General features: G+C 38.7%; 2 protein-coding genes across 3 annotated transcripts; one reads left to right on the top strand and one right to left on the bottom strand.

The window, feature by feature from the left end:
- Positions 1 to 294: 294 nt before the first annotated feature.
- On the top strand, positions 295 to 12005 carry LOC149813093 (putative FCP1 homology domain-containing protein C1271.03c). 2 transcript variants are annotated; one of them, XM_089991828.1, is made up of 7 exons: positions 295 to 552; positions 642 to 919; positions 1059 to 1140; positions 1284 to 1350; positions 11039 to 11218; positions 11486 to 11546; positions 11648 to 12005. In XM_089991828.1, the coding sequence occupies exons 2-7, from the start codon at positions 673 to 675 to the stop codon at positions 11836 to 11838; spliced, it is 828 nt and encodes a 275-aa protein (XP_089847954.1). In that variant the 5' UTR covers positions 295 to 552; positions 642 to 672; the 3' UTR covers positions 11839 to 12005. The 2 variants fall into 2 exon arrangements, with proteins under 2 accessions (XP_089847954.1, XP_089847955.1); XM_089991829.1 differs by lacking the exon at positions 295 to 552 and having other exon boundaries at positions 582 to 919.
- Positions 12006 to 17902: 5897 nt separating this feature from the next.
- Positions 17903 to 21974, bottom strand: LOC149813094 (FRIGIDA-like protein 1). Its single transcript, XM_089990835.1, has 3 exons — positions 20977 to 21974; positions 19047 to 19222; positions 17903 to 18936 (listed from the first exon to the last, which is right to left on the bottom strand). Exons 1-3 carry the CDS (start codon positions 21872 to 21874, stop codon positions 18100 to 18102), a joined length of 1911 nt encoding a protein of 636 aa, XP_089846961.1. The 5' UTR covers positions 21875 to 21974; the 3' UTR covers positions 17903 to 18099.
- Positions 21975 to 23625: the final 1651 nt, after the last annotated feature.

Consider the following 23625-nt stretch of genomic DNA (forward strand, 5'->3'; position numbering starts at 1 on the left):
TGTCAGTGTCACTGTAGGGATCCGCCCCTAATGAGCCGGGATCAGGTGCCATCACATGGCACACTTTGAGTGTGCTTCATCACATAACTTCCCTCCATCTTCTTTTTGGGCTCATAACTGATGAGGGCACACTCAAAGTGTACGTGTACCATGTGATGTCACTCCCTTGGACCTGATCCTCTCACCCAAAAGTATGAATCCCAATGCGGCAAACTGTTATAAACGGATCCAGTTGTACGAGGGTAGTCATAGTTTTGATCCGGACCGTACCCGAACAACCTAAGAGTCCCTTTTGAGGTGGAGAGATGAAGGGATTGGATGAGAGAGAGAGACGCTTTGGTTTGCTCTCTCTTTTTGCTTTTCTCCTTCCCCAGAAAGATCCCCATCTCTCCAAAGAAAGCGTCGGTTCTCACCTTCAAATCGAGATGTAATAATGAAGGCCATCATCTTCCAACTCCCATCCAACCATTGGACCACCCACATCGCAATGAGAGGGGGAGAGAGAGAGTAGTGGCTTCTTCTCGTGCTGAGACGGTTTCACGACTTTTGGTGGTGAGTTTTTCTCTGAATTTTGATAGTTTGTGACCCCTTTGTTCGTATAAAGGGAGTAAGCGAAACTTTAGGTTCTTGGGTGATGCTAGATTGGTGTTGTTTGGGGTGCCCTGTGTCACCATGAGTTCGAGTTCCGGTCGATCCCTCTGTCCGAAGGGAGGAATAAAAGAAAAGACGACTGAGGATGGTTACTCAAAGAGGTACTTCTACGAGCCCGGTTTGTACAACCATCAGTTGGTTGGTCGTTCAGAGAGGAAGCTGCTTGTTCTCGATGTCAATGGCTTGCTGGCGCATACGGTCTTTGAAACGAATGTCGCGGCCATGCCGATAAATCGGCCGCCCGACGGCCTTGTTGGTAAAAAATTAGGTGAGGTATCGCATTATTTGTGAAGGAATTTCGGGTTTCTTCTGCTCTTTCTCTTTGTGAAGGTTTCTGGTTCTTTTGTTCGGAGGTGCTTTATCTTTTACCATGTTGGTGAGATTTATTGTTTCTGTTTTTGTTTCAGTTTTCAAGAGGCCCTTCTGTGATGATTTCTTGAGGTTCTGTTTTGAAAGATTTGATGTGGGAATTTGGTCTTCTGCTAGGAAGTAAGTGCTCTGCCTGTGCTCCCTAATTTGAGATCAGGGTGTAATTTTCCTCTGTCTTCCTATTTGAGCTGCTATGTAAGAATTTACATAGGTTTTTTCTTTTCTTTTTTCTTTTTACTAAGTCTCAATTGTCACTGTTGAAGGAACAACGTGGAGGGGGTCATTCTTCTTCTGTTGGGAGATTTGAGACAGAGACTGTTGTTTTGCTGGGTAAATATGTCAGACCATACTCTCTGTGCTATGCTTATTAGTTATCTTTGCAATACCAGAAATTCTGAAATTGAAGGATATTGATACCAAATTTATTTATGGAACAAGAGGAGGGGAAGTGACAAAACTTCATAATCCGAAATGAAAAGCTCAAAGTCTGTGGTTTAATGATTGTTATATTGATTGAATTGAGATGTTTTTTTGTTCCCTTCTTTTTCAGTTAGCATATGGTTCGATCATTGTCCGATGTTTTGAGGATTGATGATCCTGTTGACATAGTATTGGTGCACAAAATGGAAATGTGGTTGATTAATACTCAGTATCATAAATGAGTGTAACATTAATTGCAGACGTCAGCATTGTAAACCTGTAAGTGTTTCACGAGAGAGATGTCTGAACGGTTTAAAAGAAAAAAAATAAAAAATATTAATAGTAATGATACAGAAGTTAGATAATTGTTTAGGGAACAATTAGCTACAGGCGCTATGAAGTTAACCATCTAGCTCTTTCCGTGTAATGTAGATATGTATACAATTAAATGCCTCTAGGCCAAATTTTACTGTATTTAACAATTATGGGAATTTTATTAGTGTGCAAAATACTTCCTGGGATCTTCATGATTGAAGAGTTATTGGCAAAGACATCTTCTTATGACCCTGACAGGATTATTTTGCTGGGAAAGGTCATGACAACTTTTAAATTTATGGATATATAGCTAATTATATATATGGAGAGAGAGTAGGGAGTAGCTGCCTACGGCAGCCTACCACGAGCGAAGGGGGGTTTATGAGTTGTTTCTCTCAAATCTGACCACACAGATGTGCTTGGCATGGTTGATTTGCTACGAAATGACACTTGGATATTGTTTTTTCAATAGAAAAACATAAATTTTTAAGCCTTGAATATTTATGATATTTATAAAAAATTTACCCCATCGATTTTCAAGACTTATAAAAATCTATCTGCACGTCAAAATCGAATGATGCAAGAGTCCGTTCCTATAAAATCAAACACGTAAAACACATCTGCACAGACAGATTCAAGAAAAACATGGAAAAGAACCCTTCAAAAGCACCGTAGGCTGTGGTAGGCATGGATCAGTGTAGACAGCTATATATATATATATATATGTATATGTATATATACATATATATATACATATATATATATATAGAGAGAGAGAGATGGGTGTATCGTCAAACACCCATCTCGTCCGATGCAAATCGGACACTTTTTGGGCTGCTGATCATGCACGCGATCAGCGGCACAAAAAATTGCACTTTTGACTGTTTTTAGCGGCGGTCAAGCTGCTAAAAACCTTTTTTTTTTACCACGTGTCCAACCTCGTCCGATGCCTCTGGCATCCGATGATACACCATTTGCATATATATATATATATATATATATATATATATATATATATATATGCAATACACAACTGTATAAGTACATATGTTTTATGTAAACTATATACATTACATATTTATACATTCATATACAATGATTTGATTAAATCATATTGTGTGCATGTGTGTGTATAAACATTACAACATACGTATCTACATAAAGTTTTTATAAATTTATATGAATGTTTTATTATGTCACCATATACCATTATAACGCAAATATACATGACTCAACTGAGTCAACTTATGACTTAGCCAAGTCATGGCTGAGTTGTATGAAAACTTGATTGATTCGGTTGAGTCTTGTGCAAATGCTGGGTCATTCACTGGGTTGACTCAGTGAATGGCTGAGTCACTGAGATGACTCGTCGAGTTTTCAATGGGGACGATATGCTTCTTTTCTTCAGGACATCAGCCAACAATTGGAATAGAGTCTGAATTTAATGGAAATCCTGGTTACCATCTAGTACAGTTATTCCACTGGTTTATGATTTATTCCGGGCCTCTATTGGATTGGAACTCTGTGAAAGGGATCTGGTATTTGAACTTAAAATGGATAAAACCTACTTGAATAGACATAATCCCTGCATTGTTCCCCTCATGCACTATGTTTCCAGCATCAATTCCTTAATTTTTCTGATATCCTTAGTATTCTCAATACTGATTTCTTGCTAGTTGTGTTCTTGATTTGTAATATGTCTGATTTTAGTGTGTGCCTCTGTTAATGTATATTGCGTAGTTGTTATAAGTGGCTCCATTGAAAAAAAAATTGCAGCATGAGTAACTTATTTCTAAATTCCCATTATCTATCATACTGTTGCATCTAATGAATGCTGTTTTATCATCTCCTGTTATCTACATGAGTTCTGTGTTTAAACTTAAGTGATCAAAGTGTAAAATGAGATGCATCCTTATTGTTCATATTGCTGATTTTTGTTTGGATGTTTCTTGTGAAATGAAATGGGGATCTTCGAAACACGAGCTTAGATTAACAAGAGCAAGTGTCAAGAATGACACTAAAGCATAACCCTTAAAAAGGGTATAACTGGAAACAAAATAAAAATAAAAATGTATTCTTTATTGATATGAAAAACCAATTGCTTAAGAAGCATAGGAGTAAAATACAAGAGGGGCTGCACCCCTTTATATACACAGCTGAAAGAGGACTCAATAGAGCTGTTGGGCACAGTCCAACAGCTCTATTTAGAGCTGTTGGAATGTGTCAGTCCAACAGCTCTATTGCTAGTCAAGTCTGGACAGGACTTGACTAGCAACAGTCATTCTAGTTCAAACTGAACTAGATGACATAAAGACAAAAAATAAAGGAAAAAAATTACAGAAAAGAAAGAAATGAAAAATGTATTTATATATATATAATAATATAATATTATTATATATACATATATGTACAGTTTTACATTTTAACACTCCCTCTCAAACTTACGGTACAATGAGCGAAAGTTTGTCTAAGAGAAAGTGAAATCGGGGAGCAGCGAGAGGCTTTGTAAAGAAGTCTGCTAACTGATATTCTGAAGTGACATATGGCAAATCAATTATCCCGTGTAGATATTCCTCTCTGACGTAGTGACAATCCATTTCGATGTGTTTGGTGCGTTCGTGGAATGTTTTGTTACTGGCAATGTAGATCGCACTTTTGTTGTCACAACACATTTGTGAAGCCTTTGTTGCTTCAACTCCCATGTCAGCAAGCAGTCGTCGGAGCCAAACTACTTCCATGGTCGTGGTTGCCATGGCTTTGTATTCAGCTTCGGTGGATGAGAGAGATACCTTCTGCTGCTTTTTACACCTCCACGAGATTAATGATTCCCCTAAAAAGACACAAAAGCCAGTGGTTGAGTGTCTGTTATTGGGATCACCTCCCCAATCAGCATCAGTATATGCAATTAAATCAAGAGAAGAGGAGGAAGATAAGAAAAGTCCTCGTGAAAGAGAGGACTTGATGTATCTGATAATACGCATGACTGCTCCCATATGAACAGAAGTAGGAGCATGTTGAAATTGACTTGCTGTATGAACAGCATGTGCTATATTTGGTCTGGTAATGGATAGATAGGAAAGTGCCCCGACAAGCTGTCTGTAAGGAGTAGGGTCTGCAAGAAGTTCTCCATCATCAATCTTCATTTTAACATTAACAACTTCTGGAGTGTCAACTTTCTTATCATCAGTAATACCAGCCCTGAAAACAATATCAAAAGCAAATTTAGTCTGAGATAATAAATATCCTCTAGGAGAATAAGCAACTTCAATGCCTAAAAAATATCTCAACAAGCCCAAATCAGTCATTTCAAAATGAGATTTAAGAAGTGTTTTGATTGTTTCAACTCCCTGTTAATCGCTTCCGGTGATGATCATATCATCCACATAGAGAAGAAGCACAATGATCCCTGCATCAGAATTCTTAATAAACAAAGCAGTGTCAGTTAAACAGAATTGAAAACCAATATCAATCATAACACGACTAAACCTATCATACCAAGCTTTTGGTGCTTGTTTAAGTCCATAAAGAGCTTTTTCTAAGCGAAGGACTTTACCCTTAGGAATACTTAGACCAGGAGGGGGTTCCATATATACTTCTTCAACTAGCTTTCCATTTAAAAAAGCATTTTTGACATCCATTTGAAAAATAGACCATTTTTTGATAGAAGCTAAGGCAATTAAGGTTCGGACAACAGTGATACGAGCCACCGGAGCAAAGGTTTCTTCATAATCAATCCCATATTCTTGGGCATAACCTTTGGCTACTAAACGGACTTTATATCTTTCAAGAGTACCATCACTCTTGGTTTTAATTTTATAAACCCATCGACATCCTATAGTTTTCTTCCTTGGAGGAAGATCTTGAATATTCCATGTAGAAGCCTTTTCAAGTGCATCTAATTCAGCTTTCATGGCTTCTATCCATTTGATATCATTTTTTGCTTGAAAATATGTGGATGGTTCTTCATATGAGTGAATTAATGCAATAACTGCCCTATATGTGGGTGAGAAAGACTCGTATGATACAAACTTTCTTGGAGGCTTCGAGATTCGGGATGATTGTCTAGTTGGAATGTTAGAATATTTCTCAAGTGCACATGGAGGATTAGACTCGTCGCCTGAAATATTGAATACTAGTATCTCTATGAACTTCTTCATTTTCAATATTAAGATCAATAATTCTTTGATCATCATCAAAGTTACAGTCAAGGTCATATTCATCAGATGTTGATGTTAGATCTAGCAAAAAGGAGTACTCAGTGACGTCTTTTAATTTTCTAAAATCAAAGAAGCTCTCCTTTTCAAGAAAGGAAACATTTCTAGACACATATAGTTTATTATTTTTGAAGTCAAAACATCTATAACCTTTCTGGTTTTCAGCATATCCTAAAAAGGCACAGGGAATCGCACGAGGGGAAAGTTTATCATTTTTGTCAGTAAATATGAAACATTTGCACCCAAATATTCTTAGTCTAGAGTAGTCTGGAGAAATGTTCATAAGTTTTTCAATGGGAGTGATATTTTGTAACGAAGAAGATGGCATCCTATTAATGAGATAGGTGGCAGTTAAGGCAGCTTCTGCCCAAAAGTCTTTCGGGACTTGATTTGCTATTAATAAAGTCCTAGTGGTTTCTATAATATGACGATGTTTTCGTTCTGCCAGTCCATTTTGTTGAGGTGTATAAGGACAAGATCTTTGATGTGTGATGCCATGCAATTTAAGATAATTTTGAAAATCTGTGGATAAAAACTCTCCTCCTGAATCTGTGCGAAAAATAGTAATATCATTTTGAAACTTGTTTTTAACCATATTATGAAAAGTTTGAAAGTATGAAAATACTTCAGACTTATGTTTGAGAAAGTACATCCACGTATGTCGGGAGAAATCATCTACAAAAATAACATAGTAAACAAATCCTCCTTTAGAAATTACTGGTGCAGGACCCCAAACATCCGAGTGTATTAATTCAAGTGGTCTTGAAGAGAAAAAGGTTCTGTTCTGAAATGGTAATCTTTTCATTTTGCCGAGAATACAATCTTTACAATCAAATGATTCAGAGTTACAAAATTTTCCTAGATTTGGAAAATGTTGGATTTTGGCTATATGTGGGTGACCAAGTCTCTTATGCCACAGTTCCAACTCTATTTTTTGAATATTATAACAAAAAGTTTTCTTCGGCATTTCCAAAAAATTCATGTAATAGAGTCCTTCTCTATGGCCTTCCCCAATCAGCTTGCCTGACTGGCGATCCTGTACCCAACAACCATGAGAAGAAAAAGAAATATTACACCCATAATCAGAAATTTGAGATACAGATAAAAGATTTAAATTTAATTTGGGAACATGTCTAATTTCTGGAATAAAATTTTTTTTTGTTTTATAATTTTTTTCAAAATTTCCTATTCCTTCTATTTCAAGAGAAGTCCCATCAGCAGTAAAGACCTTTGACACACTTGTTTTATTTTTAACACATTTGGATAGACTTTGATTATTTGGGGTCATATGAAAAGATGCACCAGAGTCAAGAAGCCAAGAAATTTTACCTAGATCAGAAAAAGATGAGGCTGCTGCGCCGGTTGAAGCTTCAGATGAGGAAGAGGCACCTTTGATGAGAGGCTGAAGAATCTCCATTAGTTGGGTCAGGGAAACTGGTGCATCCTGATCTTTAGGCTCCGATCCAGCAATTGCAGCTCTTTTTTCTCTCAGCTCCTTAAGTTTGGGACATTGTGGCCTGTAGTGTCCCAGTTCATGACAGTGATGACAAATAACTTTCTTCTTATCATAGTCACCATTTTGTCGGTTAAAGTGAGGAGGCCTATATGATCGAACATGATTCCCTGGTCTAGACACGGCTAAAACGGAATCATCTTCAATTTTTAAAGAACCTTTCCGGAGACGATTTTCTTCCATTGTTAACTCTTCAATAGTTTCAACAATAGAAGGAATTTTTCCCCGGTGAAGTAGGGCCGATTTAGTGGTTTCAAATTCCGGCCTTAATCCAGTGATAAACTGGTAAAAATGTTCAGCATCGAGTTGTTTCTGACGAAGCTCGATGTCTTCGGCACAATGCCACTTTGGTTCTAAAAGGAAAAGTTCTTCCCAAAGTTCGGACAACCCATTGTAATATTCACGAATAGTTTTGTCTCCTTGTGTCATCATTCGAACTTTTTCTTAGAGGTTGCACACGTGTGCAATATCTTTAAGGGAATACATATTCTTAAGGTATTCCCATGCCTTATCGGCATGATCAAATTTGGCAAGACTTGAGCGTTTTTTAATGTCAACGCTATTGATAAGCCATGACATTATCTTCGCATGAGATATTCTTCATTCTTTCAATTTCTTCTCGTATGAGGCAATAGCCTTGATTTTCTCTTCTTCCGATAGAGGGACCTCTTTATCTCCCTCCTTTTTAGTAAGAGATAGCTTAGGTTCCGAATCGGAACCATCCACAATCCCCCATAAGCCTTTTCCCCATATATGGTGCTTCATGATTGAAACCCATGTTACATAGTTCATATCGCTTAGTTTCATAGGCATGATGGTGACTTTATCATTGTCATCCATCGATTACAAGGAGAGAAAGAATAGGGATAGAAGAGAAACAAGAAGGAAAATGAAAAAGAAAGAAAAAAAAACAATACAACAAGATGTGAAATCTTCTCCAATGAAGTGATAAAACACTTCTCTTCAAGTGGCGAACACTTTTGCAAACGGGCACGGAAACCGAGGCAGCTTTTCCTCAAGATTTAGTACTTCCGCGGCTCTGATACCATGAAATGAAATGGGGATCTTCGAAACACGAGCTTAGATTAACAAGAGCAAGTGTCAAGAATGACACTAAAGCATAACCCTTAAAAAGGGTATAACTGGAAACAAAATAAAAATAAAAATGTATTCTTTATTGATATGAAAAACCAATTGCTTAAGAAGCATAAGAGTAAAATACAAGAGGGGCTGCACCCTTTTACATACACAGCTGAAAGAGGACTCAATAGAGCTGTTGGGCACAGTCCAACAGCTCTATTTAGAGCTGTTGGGCACAGTATAGAGCTGTGTCAGTCCAACAGCTCTATTGCTAGTCAAGTCTGGACAGGACTTGACTAGCAACAATCATTCTAGTTCAAACTGAACTAGATAACATAAAGACAAAAAATAAAAATAAAGGAAAAAATTACAGAAAAGAAAGAAATGAAAAATGTATTTATATATATATAATAATATAATATTATTATATATACATATATGTACAGTTTTACATTTTAACATCTTGTCCCTATTTTATTATTTCATGAAGTTGGATAACAAGGTTATAGAATAATTTGAAGTGTAATTTCATGATGGACAATTGGACACTGATTCTAACACCAATACTTGCACTCTTGAACTGGTATCAATCCAAGTATTATTCGTTGTGAAACGAAAAGCTTCGCAGTTTGATTTCTTGTCTGCCTCATTTCTTTGCAGTAATATTGTATTTATTTATTTTAGTTATTCTGTGTTTATAAATTTGTTTAGCGGCAAGACAAAGTTGTACAAAACTGGCTAGTGCAACTTCTGAGCTGATTATGTACATAAGCACACGTGTGTATATGTGGTGTTGGTTACTAATTTGCTAATAACTTATGAGGATGTTGATGTGTGACATTCATATGTCCTCCAATTGTTTAGCTCATTTGTGATGCCAAAAGATCAGGTTCAGATTGGATATTTGATGGTGTGCCGATTAGCCAGAAACAGCGACCACCTTCATGATCCTGTTGTATAGCCTGGATTGAATTTTCAAAATCCAAATTCGATAAAAAATTAAAATCTGAATAAAATTCAGATCAAAGTAACATGATTGTCATATATGATAAGGACAAAGAAAACTAATTTGGATGCACATACTCTATGGGTTCTTCCTATTGGTTCCAAATCCAAATCTATTTATGCTATATTTGATTGGATTAGATTTGGCAACACCTACATAACAACCAAACCGAACTCTTTATATCACTATTTTTCATGCTTCATTTGTTTTGTTGTGCAATTCTCTATGTGTAGTATTTGTCCTTAAATATAAATCACTAGTAGTTGCTAGTGGTTTTGGACCGCATATCAATATTTGGTGTGATTTGCTTACAAAGTCACCCCCTTTCAGGCTATGGCCTTTAAAAGGCTGGGAACACTCCAGGTAACATTAAAGACATGGGATTGAATGCCTGTGCATTTTGTCCATGTCAATCTTGCTCTCACTTCCAGCAACATTCCTATCCGAATATGGCATTCCCTCTCTGAACTTGGGATTTAGATAATGTTCAGAATGGGATATATTAAAATTGGACTTCTTTTGATATAATATATAAACTTGTGTGTGTGTGCCCACACTCTGGGCCTGGACTTCAGTTTGATGATATTTGATGAATAAGTAATGCTTGTGTATTATCTTTGAATTGTTTCACATCTTAAAACACTAGAGAGATGTTGACTCGGTTCATTGGGACTCTCTAGTTGATAGGGGTTCGAAAATATGAATGTCTTTGTAAGTGCATGCCAGTGAGGTGGGCTAGTTACCCAATTTATCCAGTATTGCTAAACTTGCATTGCTGCTATCGTCATGCAAGAGAGGTGGGCCTTGAAACCTGGATTGTTGCTAAGTTTGTAGTGATAAGGTGGGTGGTCTCCCTTTCAGCAACAGTTTGTAACTCAGTGAAGTGACATATGGCGTGCACACACACACATAGAAGTGCCAAGGACTGAATTATGTCAGCGAAGTAAATAATGCCAAGTAAATTGCCCAAGAACCATAATAATCTCCAAATTAGGTAAGTGATAGGGCCCCAGAGTTGTATATGCCAATCATCTGCCTGCTTTTATAATAGAATTGGTATAGAATGGCAGTACTTGATAAACTGTTGTATGAGGAAGCTGCTGTTAATTTGTGTTCAATAAAACTTAGCACTAGAGCTCTTTCCTTTTTTATGACAAGAGAGTGGACCATCCCCATAGCACTTTATACCTGTTGCAGGTTTGATCTTGAGGGAATCGAACTTGTGATGTCTGGGGCCTCTGAACATCCTGACTAACAACTGGACAACCCCGTGGATCTAACACTCGAGAATTAATTAAACATCAAAATAACTAATGGCTGGTACATAATAGACATTTGTGCTGGCTGTTAGAATCTGGAAAGGATGTGTTGATTTTGTGAAGGGAACATGAAATGCAATTTTCTAAGCTTAGACTGACTTATCTAGTTCTTTTGCATACATTGATTGCATTTAACTGTTGAATGTTGCAGGACCAGTCCGAGTGCACTGATACTGGGATGCGCACTTTAGACAAGAGCAATAAGCCTCTTTTTCTAAAGGAACTGCACAAACTATGGAACAATGAGAGATTGCCATGGCCCAGGGGTTATTACTCGTGTGAAAACACGTTATTGATAGATGATTCACCTTACAAGGCACTTAATAATCCTGTAATTTATCCAATCTTTATCTTAGAATCTTTTTATTGATCCTCATCTCTGCCATTCATGATCATTGATCATTCACTTGATGTGCTTATGATATTCTTGGTATTATCTCATGTCATTGATGTCACTTTATCTGTTGGGAGCAGTTAATATGTTTACGATTTGTGATTATTGAGATCGATGCCACTGTTCATCATTATTATCATCATCATCATCATCATCATCATCATCATGAACATGACATCAGAAGGGCCTGCCATTTTTCTGCAGCCATTCACAGGAATATTCCCTCATGCGTACGATGTTAATAATGACAATGATTCTAGTTTAGGTGAGGCATTTCTTCATTGTTGTTTTTTGGCTCATTGTTACCATGATTTTCTTCTAAATATTGTTCAAACGAAAATAATTGAATCTTCTTAATATGTATAGGGCCTGGAGGAGATCTCAGAAATTACTTGGAGGGTATTGCTGATGCACCTGATGTCCAACAATATGTGCAGTCTAAGCCATTCGGCCAGCCTCTAATCTCTCATAATGATCCTAATTGGTGGTTCTATAGCCAGGTTAGCCCAGCTTGTCATCATAGGGCCATGTTATATCATGGAAATTACCGTCTATGATTATACTTTTGCTGCAGAAGCTTCATATTGTAATTTTTCGATTTGTTCTGTTTCTCTTTTACGGTAAACTACTCGTTGTTGCTTTTGGAGATGTAACTTTTGAAATCGAATATTGTTCTTTTAGCTAGATTGGCTGATTATTTGATAGCAACTAATTAAGATCTTGTCAGCATGGATCGTTGTGCATCATTGTTGCATGATGTGGATGTATGTTTATCAGTTCAATTCAGTCGTAAATGTTATGCGAGACATACCCAACAAACAGTCAGAAAGGTTTGATTGATCAAGATCACACTAGGCCTTGGTGGAAGTTATGATTCAGGTTGGCCTTTGTAAGTGGTTCAGTTAGAGGCTCACGGCCCTCATGTCATTTTGGCACTACCTGTTATGTTGGTGAATGATTGCGAAAATGTTTACTATGCCATGTAGGGTATGTTTGTGAAAAGCATGGGACCCCATGCATTTCTCTGGATTCCATTGGCAATGCAAACTTGTGGGCCCTCCCTGACTTCGATGAGAGGCTTCATCTGCGGCACACAAACACAAAGATGCCAGTAGTGTAGTGGCCATCCATCATATCTAACAGGGAGGGTCACTCGGTCTAAATGTTTTCCAGAGCTAGTCTAGAATTGGCAGCATTGTTTCTTATTAATCACTGCCATGACTCAAGTGACCATCTCCCATCATCAGAACATGTGAAATTTTCGGTTAGCATCAGTCTCGCATTTCAATTTTTCAGTTCATTTCCTTACCTTGACTTGAAGTTTACAAAGAAAGAGCTGACCTTGGAATTTATCAATGGAAATATGTGTTAAATTTCTTCAACTCAGTTTCAAAATCGAGAGAAAGAGCATCATCGAATTTGTTTCGCTTTGGGGATTGAACAGAAATTAAAAAACATTAACTCATCTTCCGATATTGGTCAGCTTATAGCAATTGCATCCAGCCGTACCGTTCGCTTCTTTTTGATAATCTTAATACCAATCGAAATTCATACTTTCCAGATTCTTATATTTCCGGTACTAGTTGAAACACTGTAATTTTGGGCATTGGATATAATTTTTGTCACAGGAATTCTCTTTGAATGCTGCTGAAATGATCCATAAGAATTCAAACAGTCCAGGGATTATAAAGATCCAAAAGGTTGAATTGAACTCCAGTTGGATCTTGATGGTAGGATCACAGGGATAAGTGACCTGTACCTTGCTTTCAATTTAGGGAACATATTTACTATAATTCTAGTTGGTAAAGAAATGAAGCACCTGTTCCCAAATAATGGAACATGGTTTTGTTGGTGATATATAAGATTTCTCTGTCATGAAGACAAACTACCAGAGGTACTGGCAAGCTAGCAATCCCATATTTCACTGTCGTGTGCGAGTCCATCGGTGATGCTTTGCTTTGTTCCCCCCTCTCAAGAGATGTTTTGTTTGTGGAATAATCCAAGGGAAGATCCCCCATCACGAACCACCAACCACACATTGGCTGGTCTCCGTAAAACCCTTGAGGTCCCTCTATCAGAGGAGAGTACACCCACCTTCGATCTTATGGCAAGGGATGCCACCTGTTGGTTTCGAATTTGTGATGTCCCCTCAACTTGGTGACATTCACAAAGTTTTTTTTGAAAGGCAAGCTGGGGTTAGGCAGACCACCACCAGTTATCATTCAACTTACCACTGGGGTTTTGAACCTGTAACGTCCCACTACAGGGAGACGTGCAATGACAGTTCCTACCAACCTCGCGGAGCCACAAGTTGGCCCTACCAGACGAGCAGAGCCCTTGTGGGCTCTCAAGAGATTAGATTGAGCATCTGTATGACAGTCCATATGTCAGAATATGCATATGGTGCGGAACACACCCTGTTTGGCCCCAAAAACGAGGCTTGTTCTGAGCCTGGACCAGCCCAATTCGACTAGGCTGATGTGCTTTTAACATACCCAATTTGGAAATGGGTAGCATCCAAGCCTAAGAGGGCTCAAATTCTAATCTTGAGGTAGACGGTATTTAGAAAACCTCTCAAGTCTCCCCGTTTACCAATTGGCTCTATTACTGTATACCTGCCCTATACTGTTGTGACTTTTATGGGGCGTTTGAATTGCTGGCACGCCTGGACAGGAACAGCGCATCCTTTCCTGCACTGTACACAGACAGGACAGGGCGTGCTGTTCAACCCTATCCAGCACACTCAAATTTTTTATTCACGTGGTGCCCATCCTCTGCTGTTCCATGTGGGGGTGGGCATGGGTGCATGAACGGTCGTGGTTGGCAAATCAAACACCTCCTCAATATACAAAAAATGACCTACTGTGTGGAAAAAATGACACATTTTTTAAATCCGCCACGTTCAAATTCGTAAAGGTTCGGTTTTTTTAGGACCATTTTAGTGTTTGCCCGAGTGAACCTCCTGAAGTTTGCGCGATATATTGGTACGCTCTCTGGCTATCATAAACTCTCACTAAAAGGTAGATTTACACATTTTTTGTGGACCTCATGAAATCCGCATAACTAAATTTGTGAATTTTATGTATCTAAAACCTGTCGAAACTTCACAAATATACCACTAAATTCTCATATATATAAACTAAGTTCACATAACTGAATCTGCAAACTTACTGTAACTGAAATCTATCGTAACTTTGCAAATATTATACTAAATTCGCATATATAGAACGAAGTTCGCCTAACTAAATTCTCAAACTTATTGTAACTAAAACTTGTCAAAACTTTACAAATATTCTACTAAATTTGCATATACAATATGAAGTTTACATAGAATCGTGCAAATCAACTTTGTGACTGATCCTCAAGGAGATCCTCAAATTTGGGGTGATCTGCACAAATTTTTGGCATGCAAATTTTCTTACATTCGCATGCTTGCTCTATCACATATATAGTTATTTTTATTTATTTTGTATTTTGTCTCGTTTGTTTCTGGAAAGAACCCTAACCTTTTTCCCTATAGAACCATCAACATTTTTCCTCTCCCCTTACAGCGATTCTCGTAAAAAAAAATTGCTATATTCCAATGAGGTTGCGGTATCCTTTGCATCAACTTTTCAGGTTAGGTTGAAAGGTGAGTTTCATGCAAACAATTATATATATATATATATATATATATATATATATTTCATTCAAAACTTTTTTTTTGTAGATATGAGCATTTAATAGCCCAATGGATATTTGTGTTTGATTGTTGTGGATACTTTTTATATTTTTTTGTGTTTTATTTAAGGGTTTATTATCTTTAAGTTATATATATAATTATATATGTGTGTGTGTTTCCATTGTAGATGATTTATGTTTGTTGTTTGTCTAATGTCTTATATCTTCTATATATATGTTACTTTCCTGATATGACAATGTCTTATATCTTCTATGTATATGTTACTTTCCTGATATGACACGTAAAGAAAAACATAGTAAGATGAAAGAAAAAAATGTTTATAACAACCAACCACGGGAAAAGAGTCTGGCTGTAGAACTGTTCAAGCATGATTTCTATATAAACACTTTATTGAGTGATGTAAGTGTTAAGTTTGAATGTTTGTTTATTTGTTATGTTTGTATGTAGAGTGATTTGAATCTAACATGTATCACAATCAGGACATGACAGCAAGAAATGAACGAACAAAGATCATTTTATCTCCTCTCTTATTAGTTCTCAAAGCGACAATCTTCTGATTTTTATACAGACTACGAGAAACTAACTGCTTAATATTATTCACAATAAATGATTAAATGTGAATATACAAAAAAAGGGGCTCATACTTTTTTGAAGAATCAAAACGTGTCCTATACTTTTCAAAAGTGTGACAAGGTATCCATTGAACATTGTTATAAACCAAAATCCAAAAAGAGCATTGGATCTGCACACCACCTAATCCAAGAAAGGAGGGCACCCAAGTCAAAGCAGGACCCTGAAAGGTGATGTGACAGTTGAGGTGGCATCTTTCAATAACACAAAGTCAAAGGGCACTTGTCACAAATAACTTGAAGTAGAGGAAGGTCAAGTAGGGTGCCAACTTGGAAGAATCCAAGGAGAAGGAAAAAGAAAGTGTGGTGCACCCTACTTTCTTAAAAAAGAGGGGACGTCCCCCCTCTCTTTCCTACTTTCTATTTTGTGAAAAGGGTCCAGCGAGAATTGTTTCGTATTCCTAATTTATGCTTTTAGTAACTAACTGACCCCCTTTAATCTAGTTCTAGTAGATAGTTAAGACCCTTTTTTGAGAGTTAGAGGGTGTAAAAGGTTTATGTGTTAGATTTTACTTTAGGTTGAAGTTGGACCCACACAGGCCAAACAATATAAAGAGTGGCTTGAAATCTCTTTTGGAGAACTTATAGCAGTTAAGGAATTGAATTCTTCTCTCTCTCTCGTCTCTCTTTAGTTCACGTCTGGATCAAATCACCTACACTGGTCGGTCTTCTTTCCTGAAGAGCCCAAGCTCATCCGACACTCCAGGCCATGAGGTCCTACTTTCTCGACAAGCCAACCGGTGTGCTGCACTGCAGATCATGGGAGACACTTTGCCAACCAGACGTAGATGCGTAAGTGAGCTCCATATCTTAATCTTAGCCCCTTCCTAGCCTAAACCTATGTCCCAAAGCCCAAAGCCCAAAACTAGCCCCTACCATTAAACCGACCTCCTTGAAACTCCTGTTTTTTGTAACCTAGAACCGTCAACAACATACACCTCTATCCAGTGCCTATCTCATACCCTCTCACATGTTCTTAAGCCCTCCTAGAAGTCTCAGACATGGTTCTACATATCAAGGACCCTCTCCCATACCCAAACCATCTCCCAAGCCTAAACTGTCAATTACCTTATTAGCAATGTTTCACATATATTGCCTTGTCCTCCTTAACGTGGAACCTTCGGTCTCTTTTTCACCGTATCAACCAGAGTTTAACTCCTAGGACACAACCCACAAGCCCCAAGCCCAAGGAACAAGAAGTTTGATCCACTAGAGTCCACAAGGGTCTTTTTGAAGTACCTGACGATTGCAGATCCAAATCTTTCCACCAAACCCTCTTTCAATCTCAACACTGATGCGATCAACACCAACACATTTTTTAGGATACAATAAATTGATATCTGAGTGAACTTCATACCATGGAAGGATCTCAGATCGCTAATGTGGACAAAAATGAAAGATTCATCAGTATGTCAAAGAAGCTCAAGCGATTGCCAAGCAAACCAAAGAAAAACTTTTTCAACAACAACGAGAGAGTTCACCAAACCAACCGCTTGAAAGATATTGAGAATGCTGTAATAGCCCTAGCGGACCGTAAGAACGCTTTACCTTTACTAATGGTCAAATGAGTGACCCGAACAAATCTATCCTCGAAGAATCACCTGCATGACTACATGGATAAGAAACCTCACCTTGAAGTTTTGAGAGTATTTAAACTCAAAAACTTTCACTTTTCACATCATGCCACGAGAAACGAGTTATCAAAAAAAATATCCACCTAGAAGGTGACACTTTCGATAGTACGAACAGTTAGACACCATACGTTAGAGGAGATTCAAGCTCACAATATCACCATGTAGAGCTCAAGAATATCAAGCACCGGAACAGCTTGTAAGAGTATCAAGCTTTGTACGCTATTGGCTCCTGATGACAAGAAGACCATGTTTAGGTTGTATATTAGTGAGATGTGAGACTACCTTCTTATCTAAGTCCTAATTGTAGCAGTGAGGAAAGGAAGACTTATAGGGTAGCCAAGCTCAACGATAAAAAGCAAAGGACACCCAAGTTTTATAAAACTGCTTAGTTGCATCCTTGACACCTGCACTTATGTGACAGATGCTTTACAGTTAACTAATTTTCAGAAATTCACTAAAACATCTCATTTATGCAAGTCAGGCTTTGTTTGGTCCTATGTCACGGATACTCTATTTTGGCTGCCGTTCCATATCCCCTTATAAAATAGCCCTATTGAACACTTCAAAAAAATGGTCGCATCCCCGTATCCGCAGCTGTATCCTGTATCCATGTGACAGGTTTGGTCAGGAGCCTGTAAATGGCAACAAAATGACTTGATGCTCATCAATTCTCATGGATCAAGAAAAATTGAAACATTTAAGCCATGCAAGAAGCCCACTCTACTGTTCAATGAAAAACTTACAAGGAGCAGAGACACCATTAACACACACACACACACACACACATCCACCCCCACCAAAAAAAAAGAGAAAAAGAAAAAAGACCATGGGCCACAAGCAAAACTTCACATCACAGAAGAAAAATTTTGGCTTTTACTTGTAACTGAAAGTTGAAGGATAACCATGATAGGATGTACCAGCATCTACTTGAGAGCTCGAAGCAAATTCAGCAGAACTTCTGCCATATAGAGAATCTGAAAGATAATGTGACCCAGCAGAGTCCAATCGAGAGCTTGAAGAGAGGTACCCTGTGCCTGTCCTTAATAAAGAATCAGAGTGGTAACGAGATGCCACCGTGTTTGAGTAGTGGTCAGAGGAGTAGACGTGGGACTGAGAACTACCTAAAGCATCTGATTGTTGATTATATAATGATTCAGTGCGTAACAATGTGTCTGAGCAATATTCACGAGCCCCTGACTCCAAACTCAGACCCGAACCCAGACCTGGTGGAGTCCGGTAGCCTGAGGCAGCCAGGGATCTTCCAAAAGAACTCGGCCTTACATCATACATACCCTCCCGCTGTTCTGCACTGTAGAGACCAAATGAAGATGCTGGCGCAGTATGGTAAGAAGGAAGACTGCTGAGCAACGTTCTTTCTGGTTCAGACACATGATTCAACAGGCTCGCCGTATCCACAGGCAGACGCAACTTCTTGTCTCCACCGTATGCAGAAATGGTGTTGGAGTTGGTGGCGGCAGTGGGGTGGATGGTTGCTGGGCAGGCCTGAGTGGTTGCCCCACTGTGGTATTGAGTTTTCAGCTTCTTTTCCTTTCCTTGCGATATAGGCGGACCGTCCTTCTCATTCAATCCGTTCAGCAGAGCTATCTTTTGCATAAGTGGTTTAATTGGGAACTGGGAATCTAATCTGTACTTATTAATGACTTTTATTAACACTTCATAAGCATGAACTTCTTTGCTAACTGCTTCAACCTGTAGGGGGGGGGGGGGGGGGGGGGGAGTATGAGCCGTGAATCTTGACTCTTAGATATCTTCACCAGATATCAGACAAAAAAAAAAGGATCAGAACTTTGGGCACTTACCGCTACTTCAGGTGTTTTATCTCCTTCCTTGATCATAAGATCGCATTCTGTTTTGACAACTTTCAAATGCTTCTTCAATAATGGCACTGGAGGAAACATATGAAAAAGACCAAATGCATGGGCGAACTCCACCGCTGATATATAATCACCTTTGGCGATAAGCAGCCGGATTATTTCTGATACAGTCCAGAAGAAGTTTCAAAGATATCACCACTTGGGCAAAATTAAATGCTCATAAGAATGTAAAATCAAGACATGGTAACCATATGTCCAAAGACATTATTAACATTCCTCAGAAGTTGACGTAGCCAAAATAAAATAAAAAAACAATAAAAGGTGGGCCACAAACACATTTGCAGCATGCTTCTGAACTACACATAAAGAACACAAGCCAAGAACAACAACGACAAGAAATTAAAGAGTATGAAGCAACACAATCAGAAATGAAAGCTTATACCTCCCACATCTAACAAAAAAAGCAACAAATTAACAAGTGAAATGTCCAACAATAAATCTATGAAATAAGTATGCATAACGCTCTAGCATGAACTTAGATACTGCAAGTAAAATAACTATTCATGCAGCAGAGAGAAAGAAAATTATACTTTTCCACCACGGGATTTGTTAAGAAATTACCAGGCTGAATCAATAGAGTTTGAGCACATATCCAACTAAGCAACATATACACATATCCAACTAAGCAACATACTCTGGATGGCGCCAACCAAAACAATGAACCAAACTTAATCGCCAATATCAATTTTCTAACCATGCTATGGGTTTCTATAAATACCTGTAGAAGTCTTGGAAAATCTCAGTAAAAAAAGAAAACTATGAATAAAAAGTAAAATCAGGTATATCATTATTATTTTTCCCAGAATATTAAAATAAAAATAAGTTCATTGGTAACAAAGAAAAACAATGTAATCTGACTAAAACATTATTTAAATTCATTTTTAAAGGAAAATATCCTGATATTTCAAGGATTTAAACCAAAAATTTGCTGATGTTATTGTGACATTTTATATGTTTCCTCTTTTAACCTCTCACATTGATATGCGATGTGCTCTATTACAGATAGCAGTCATTCTGGTTCCAATTGATCACCCCATACACGAGTCATGAAATAAGAACCACAGCTTCCGAATCTAAGATGTACGTCTCATGGCCAATCCCAGGAAGTAATGGCAGCGACACCGCTATTCAAGGCGATGGAATATGAGACCAGTAGTGAACAATGAAGGCACCAACAAATTTCTCTGTGTTACCATCATATGCGTTCAAAAAGATTTATCTGTGACGTTAACGAAGGAATCTAGAAGCATTGCATGCTCCTATTTAGTTAAGGAGTCCTTCCACCGTAAAGGTCTCCCCCGTCACATTTTTCAGTGAGAGATAAACAATACATCAAAAAAATGAACCTAAAAATGGGAAGTTGCAATGAAAAGCTAGGACAGCATCAACCCATAAAACAACAAACATCTCCTAGAAAGTTGCAACAATCACAAAGACCCAAATGGATTAATTGAACCTCCAATGTGCGTCTCATGGCCAACCCCAGGAAGTAATGGCAGTGACACCGTTACTCAAGGCGATGGAATATGAGACCACCTATGAACACGGGCAGTAGCAGCAGATTTCTCCGTGATCCCAACAAACGCGTTCAAAAGTTCGATTTGTGATGTTAACCGAGGAATCTGCAAACATCATTCGTTTGCTCCCATGTGGTTTAAGGAGATCTTATGCCAGAAGAATCACCCCCCGTCACATGTTGAAAAGAAAGGAACATTCAGAGCAAACACATACTACAAAACCTTATAAATGAATGGCCTCCTAAATTAAACGCAAATCAAACCACGCATCCATGAGAACAAGCAAAAGCTGTATGAGGAACAGAATATCACGCCCAACATCATAATTCATAAACTACCTGGCATTCTATCGGGGAGCTCAATTTTGCGGCAGAGATTTCTGGCAACCTTGTGCCGAAGTGCAGAAACGAGGATTTCACACAACTCCTTCGCATCAACATCGGGGATGATGCAGTAGGCAGAAATAAACTTCAGATAGGCAATAGCAGCATGGGGGAGCGCCGTCCCAGCCCCATCCGGGATTTTACCCAGTCTGCCCCCCCATTTGGTTGCCAACCTCATCGCTCTGTCTTTCACGGAGATGCTGACTTTCGGCTTCAGTTTATCGAGAGCCACCAGGAGGCGATCGGAACCACGACGAGAGGCGGAGTCCCCGGCGGCATCCTCAACTTCAGCCGGATAGCACCCATCCATGAAATCAATGACCAGCTTAGCAGGATCTTGTGCTTCCTGCAGAGCGGCGACCAGGTCCTTGACGGTGCATCTGTCGGTGGAGTCATGTTCAACCATGAACTTCTTGAGCCCGTGCACATCCATCCTCTTGCAGAGCGATTTCAGCTCCTGAAGGGATTCCACCTCTTCCGTCGTCTTCGCAACAGATGACGGTGCGGGACTGGCCTCAACAACCGTCGGGTTTAGCTTCACCTCAGGGTTATCACGCTTCGGCTCCGCCGCCGTCGTCATCGGCTTCTTCGGAGAAGGCAAAGGCTCGGAATTACCAGCGACGGCCTCCCCAGGTGGAGGAGGGGTCTTCTTCTTCCCCTCCAGGAGCTCGTCGAATCGGGCCTTGATGGGGACGAATCTGGAATCGAAATGCGACTCGACTTCCTCCCAGCGAAGAGAGAAACCGGAGAGGGATGATGAGAACTGCTGAAGATCATCGAAGGCCTTCCGGAGACTCTCCTTCATGCCGGGGACTGCATCAATCGCCGCTGATATCCACTCCACGGAAGCCATTCCTTACTTCCTCCCCTCACCCCTAAACTAGCCTGAAAAATCAATCAAACGCCTGCCGAAGCTATTCGTTTCCTCGACGAAGCTGCCAAACCCTAACCCTAGACAGAGACCGGGAAAGCGAGCGCTTAAATACTGAACTCTCCGGGGCCCTCCATCGTCGGATCTTCATCGTGCTGTTAATGTGCAGCCACGTGGAATGAATGCTGCAGTAAGATCATATTATGCGCAAGTTTCGTGTACCAAAGTGGCCGAGGGTTTTGACTACTAGAATCTCTTAAGCTCCAAGTTTTTAAACCTGAGCCTTCAGGGTGTTGGACGAAATGAACAAATAGAACGGAACAGGGCATTGGTTTTGTTCATACTATAACAACTGTTCTAAGTTCAAAAAAAATTTGAATCGTACTGCAGCATTCAAATGCTATGTTTCAATTGTCCGTTGTTTGATGATGATATGCGAACAACTTGGACAGCCAAGAATAATGGGTCAAATTATTTCGTTTTGAATTGTATGACCCGATCCATCTATCATATTTTTACATGTTCTAACAAATTTGTTATGGTTTTTTGTTCTAATATGGATTCAATTATGAAATTATATCTAAAATCATGATTTTTTGTTATGAATATAAATTTTTGCCCCCAAATATAATTTTTTGCCTAGAATATAGACTTTGAATAACATTTTTGCCCTAAATATGAATTTTACTCCAAATAAGAATCAAATTATATTCTTGTAAATTATGTGAATTAGGCACCATATAGAGACAAATTCAAGAACTTTCATGATCCTCAATAACCATGGGATGGAGAATTCAAACCAGAAAATAAAAAGAAAAAGAAAAGCAAAAAGCAACAACACAATGGCCTTCCAAAATATCAGATTGTTTCAGAGAAGAAAATAACAAATCCTGGAGATATCATGAACCGTGCAAGTTTAAAATGAAGGATTATGAAATGAATAATTTTCATTAATCAAATGAAGGATAAAATCTATACAATTGGCCATGATCAACTTCTCAATAACTTGGGGGCAGATAAGTTGGTCTGTATAACTTTTCAAAAGAGATAAATAGCATGCAGGACGGGCACCTCAGAATCTGAAATCCCCCTAGTAGCACTAGCGCCAATGGCTAAATCAAAGATCTTGAATCTTCTCTCACGGCAACCTGCCCTTGGCCACTTGAGTGCATCTGCAGCGCCTTCACATGGGCAAAAACTACCACCAGACACCACAATATAGGCCTTCTTTCCAACTGTTGATCTAAATTTCTCCAGAAGAGGTGCCAATGCTCTCACTTCATTGACAAAATGAGCATAGAATCGGGCATTTATTTTTTGAGGATACATAGCAGCTCACTAGGTTATGTAACCATGCCACCATTGATCATCATGGACTTGGACTATATCCTTAAAAATGACAGTGGTCTCATAAATATAAGCAAGTTTGTGTTCACTGTCTCCCCATGTCTCATTGTCTTTAGAATCAACTGGTAAGACAAATGAGCATGCATTCTTGTACTTTTGGAGTTGGCAGCTGCAAGATTGAAACACAAACAATATGTGAGCTGAGTAGCTATCGGACACACATCATGGCCAAATTGAAAAACAGATACAAAATGTGAAAATATATTTGTTTTTACAGATAAAGCTATAGGTTTTTTACTTCAGATGAATTTAAAGCACAAGGACATACTCAAGGTTGAGAAGAATCCCTGGTAGGGGCAAGAATGTAATGGAGTCATGTAGTTTAT

This window comes from Nuphar pumila, chromosome 16 (assembly GCF_984573655.1).
Source record: "Nuphar pumila chromosome 16, dmNupPumi1.hap1.1, whole genome shotgun sequence".
NCBI classification, from domain to species: domain Eukaryota; kingdom Viridiplantae; phylum Streptophyta; class Magnoliopsida; order Nymphaeales; family Nymphaeaceae; genus Nuphar; species Nuphar pumila.

Bases quoted from the DNA above. Each gene is read 5' to 3' on its own strand.
- LOC149813093 (XM_089991828.1), top strand. From the start codon at position 673: ATGAGTTCGAGTTCCGGTCGATCCCTCTGTCCGAAGGGAGGAATAAAA. The intron at 1,141-1,283 runs GTAAGTGCTCTG...TCACTGTTGAAG, and splicing joins ATTTGGTCTTCTGCTAGGAA to GAACAACGTGGAGGGGGTCA. The intron at 11,547-11,647 runs GTGAGGCATTTC...TAATATGTATAG, and splicing joins TGACAATGATTCTAGTTTAG to GGCCTGGAGGAGATCTCAGA.
- LOC149813094 (XM_089990835.1), bottom strand. From the start codon at position 21,874: ATGGCTTCCGTGGAGTGGATATCAGCGGCGATTGATGCAGTCCCCGGC. The intron at 19,223-20,976 runs GTAGTTTATGAA...GGACTGTATCAG, and splicing joins GCTCCCCGATAGAATGCCAG to AAATAATCCGGCTGCTTATC. The intron at 18,937-19,046 runs GTAAGTGCCCAA...CCCCCCCTACAG, and splicing joins ATAAAACACCTGAAGTAGCG to GTTGAAGCAGTTAGCAAAGA.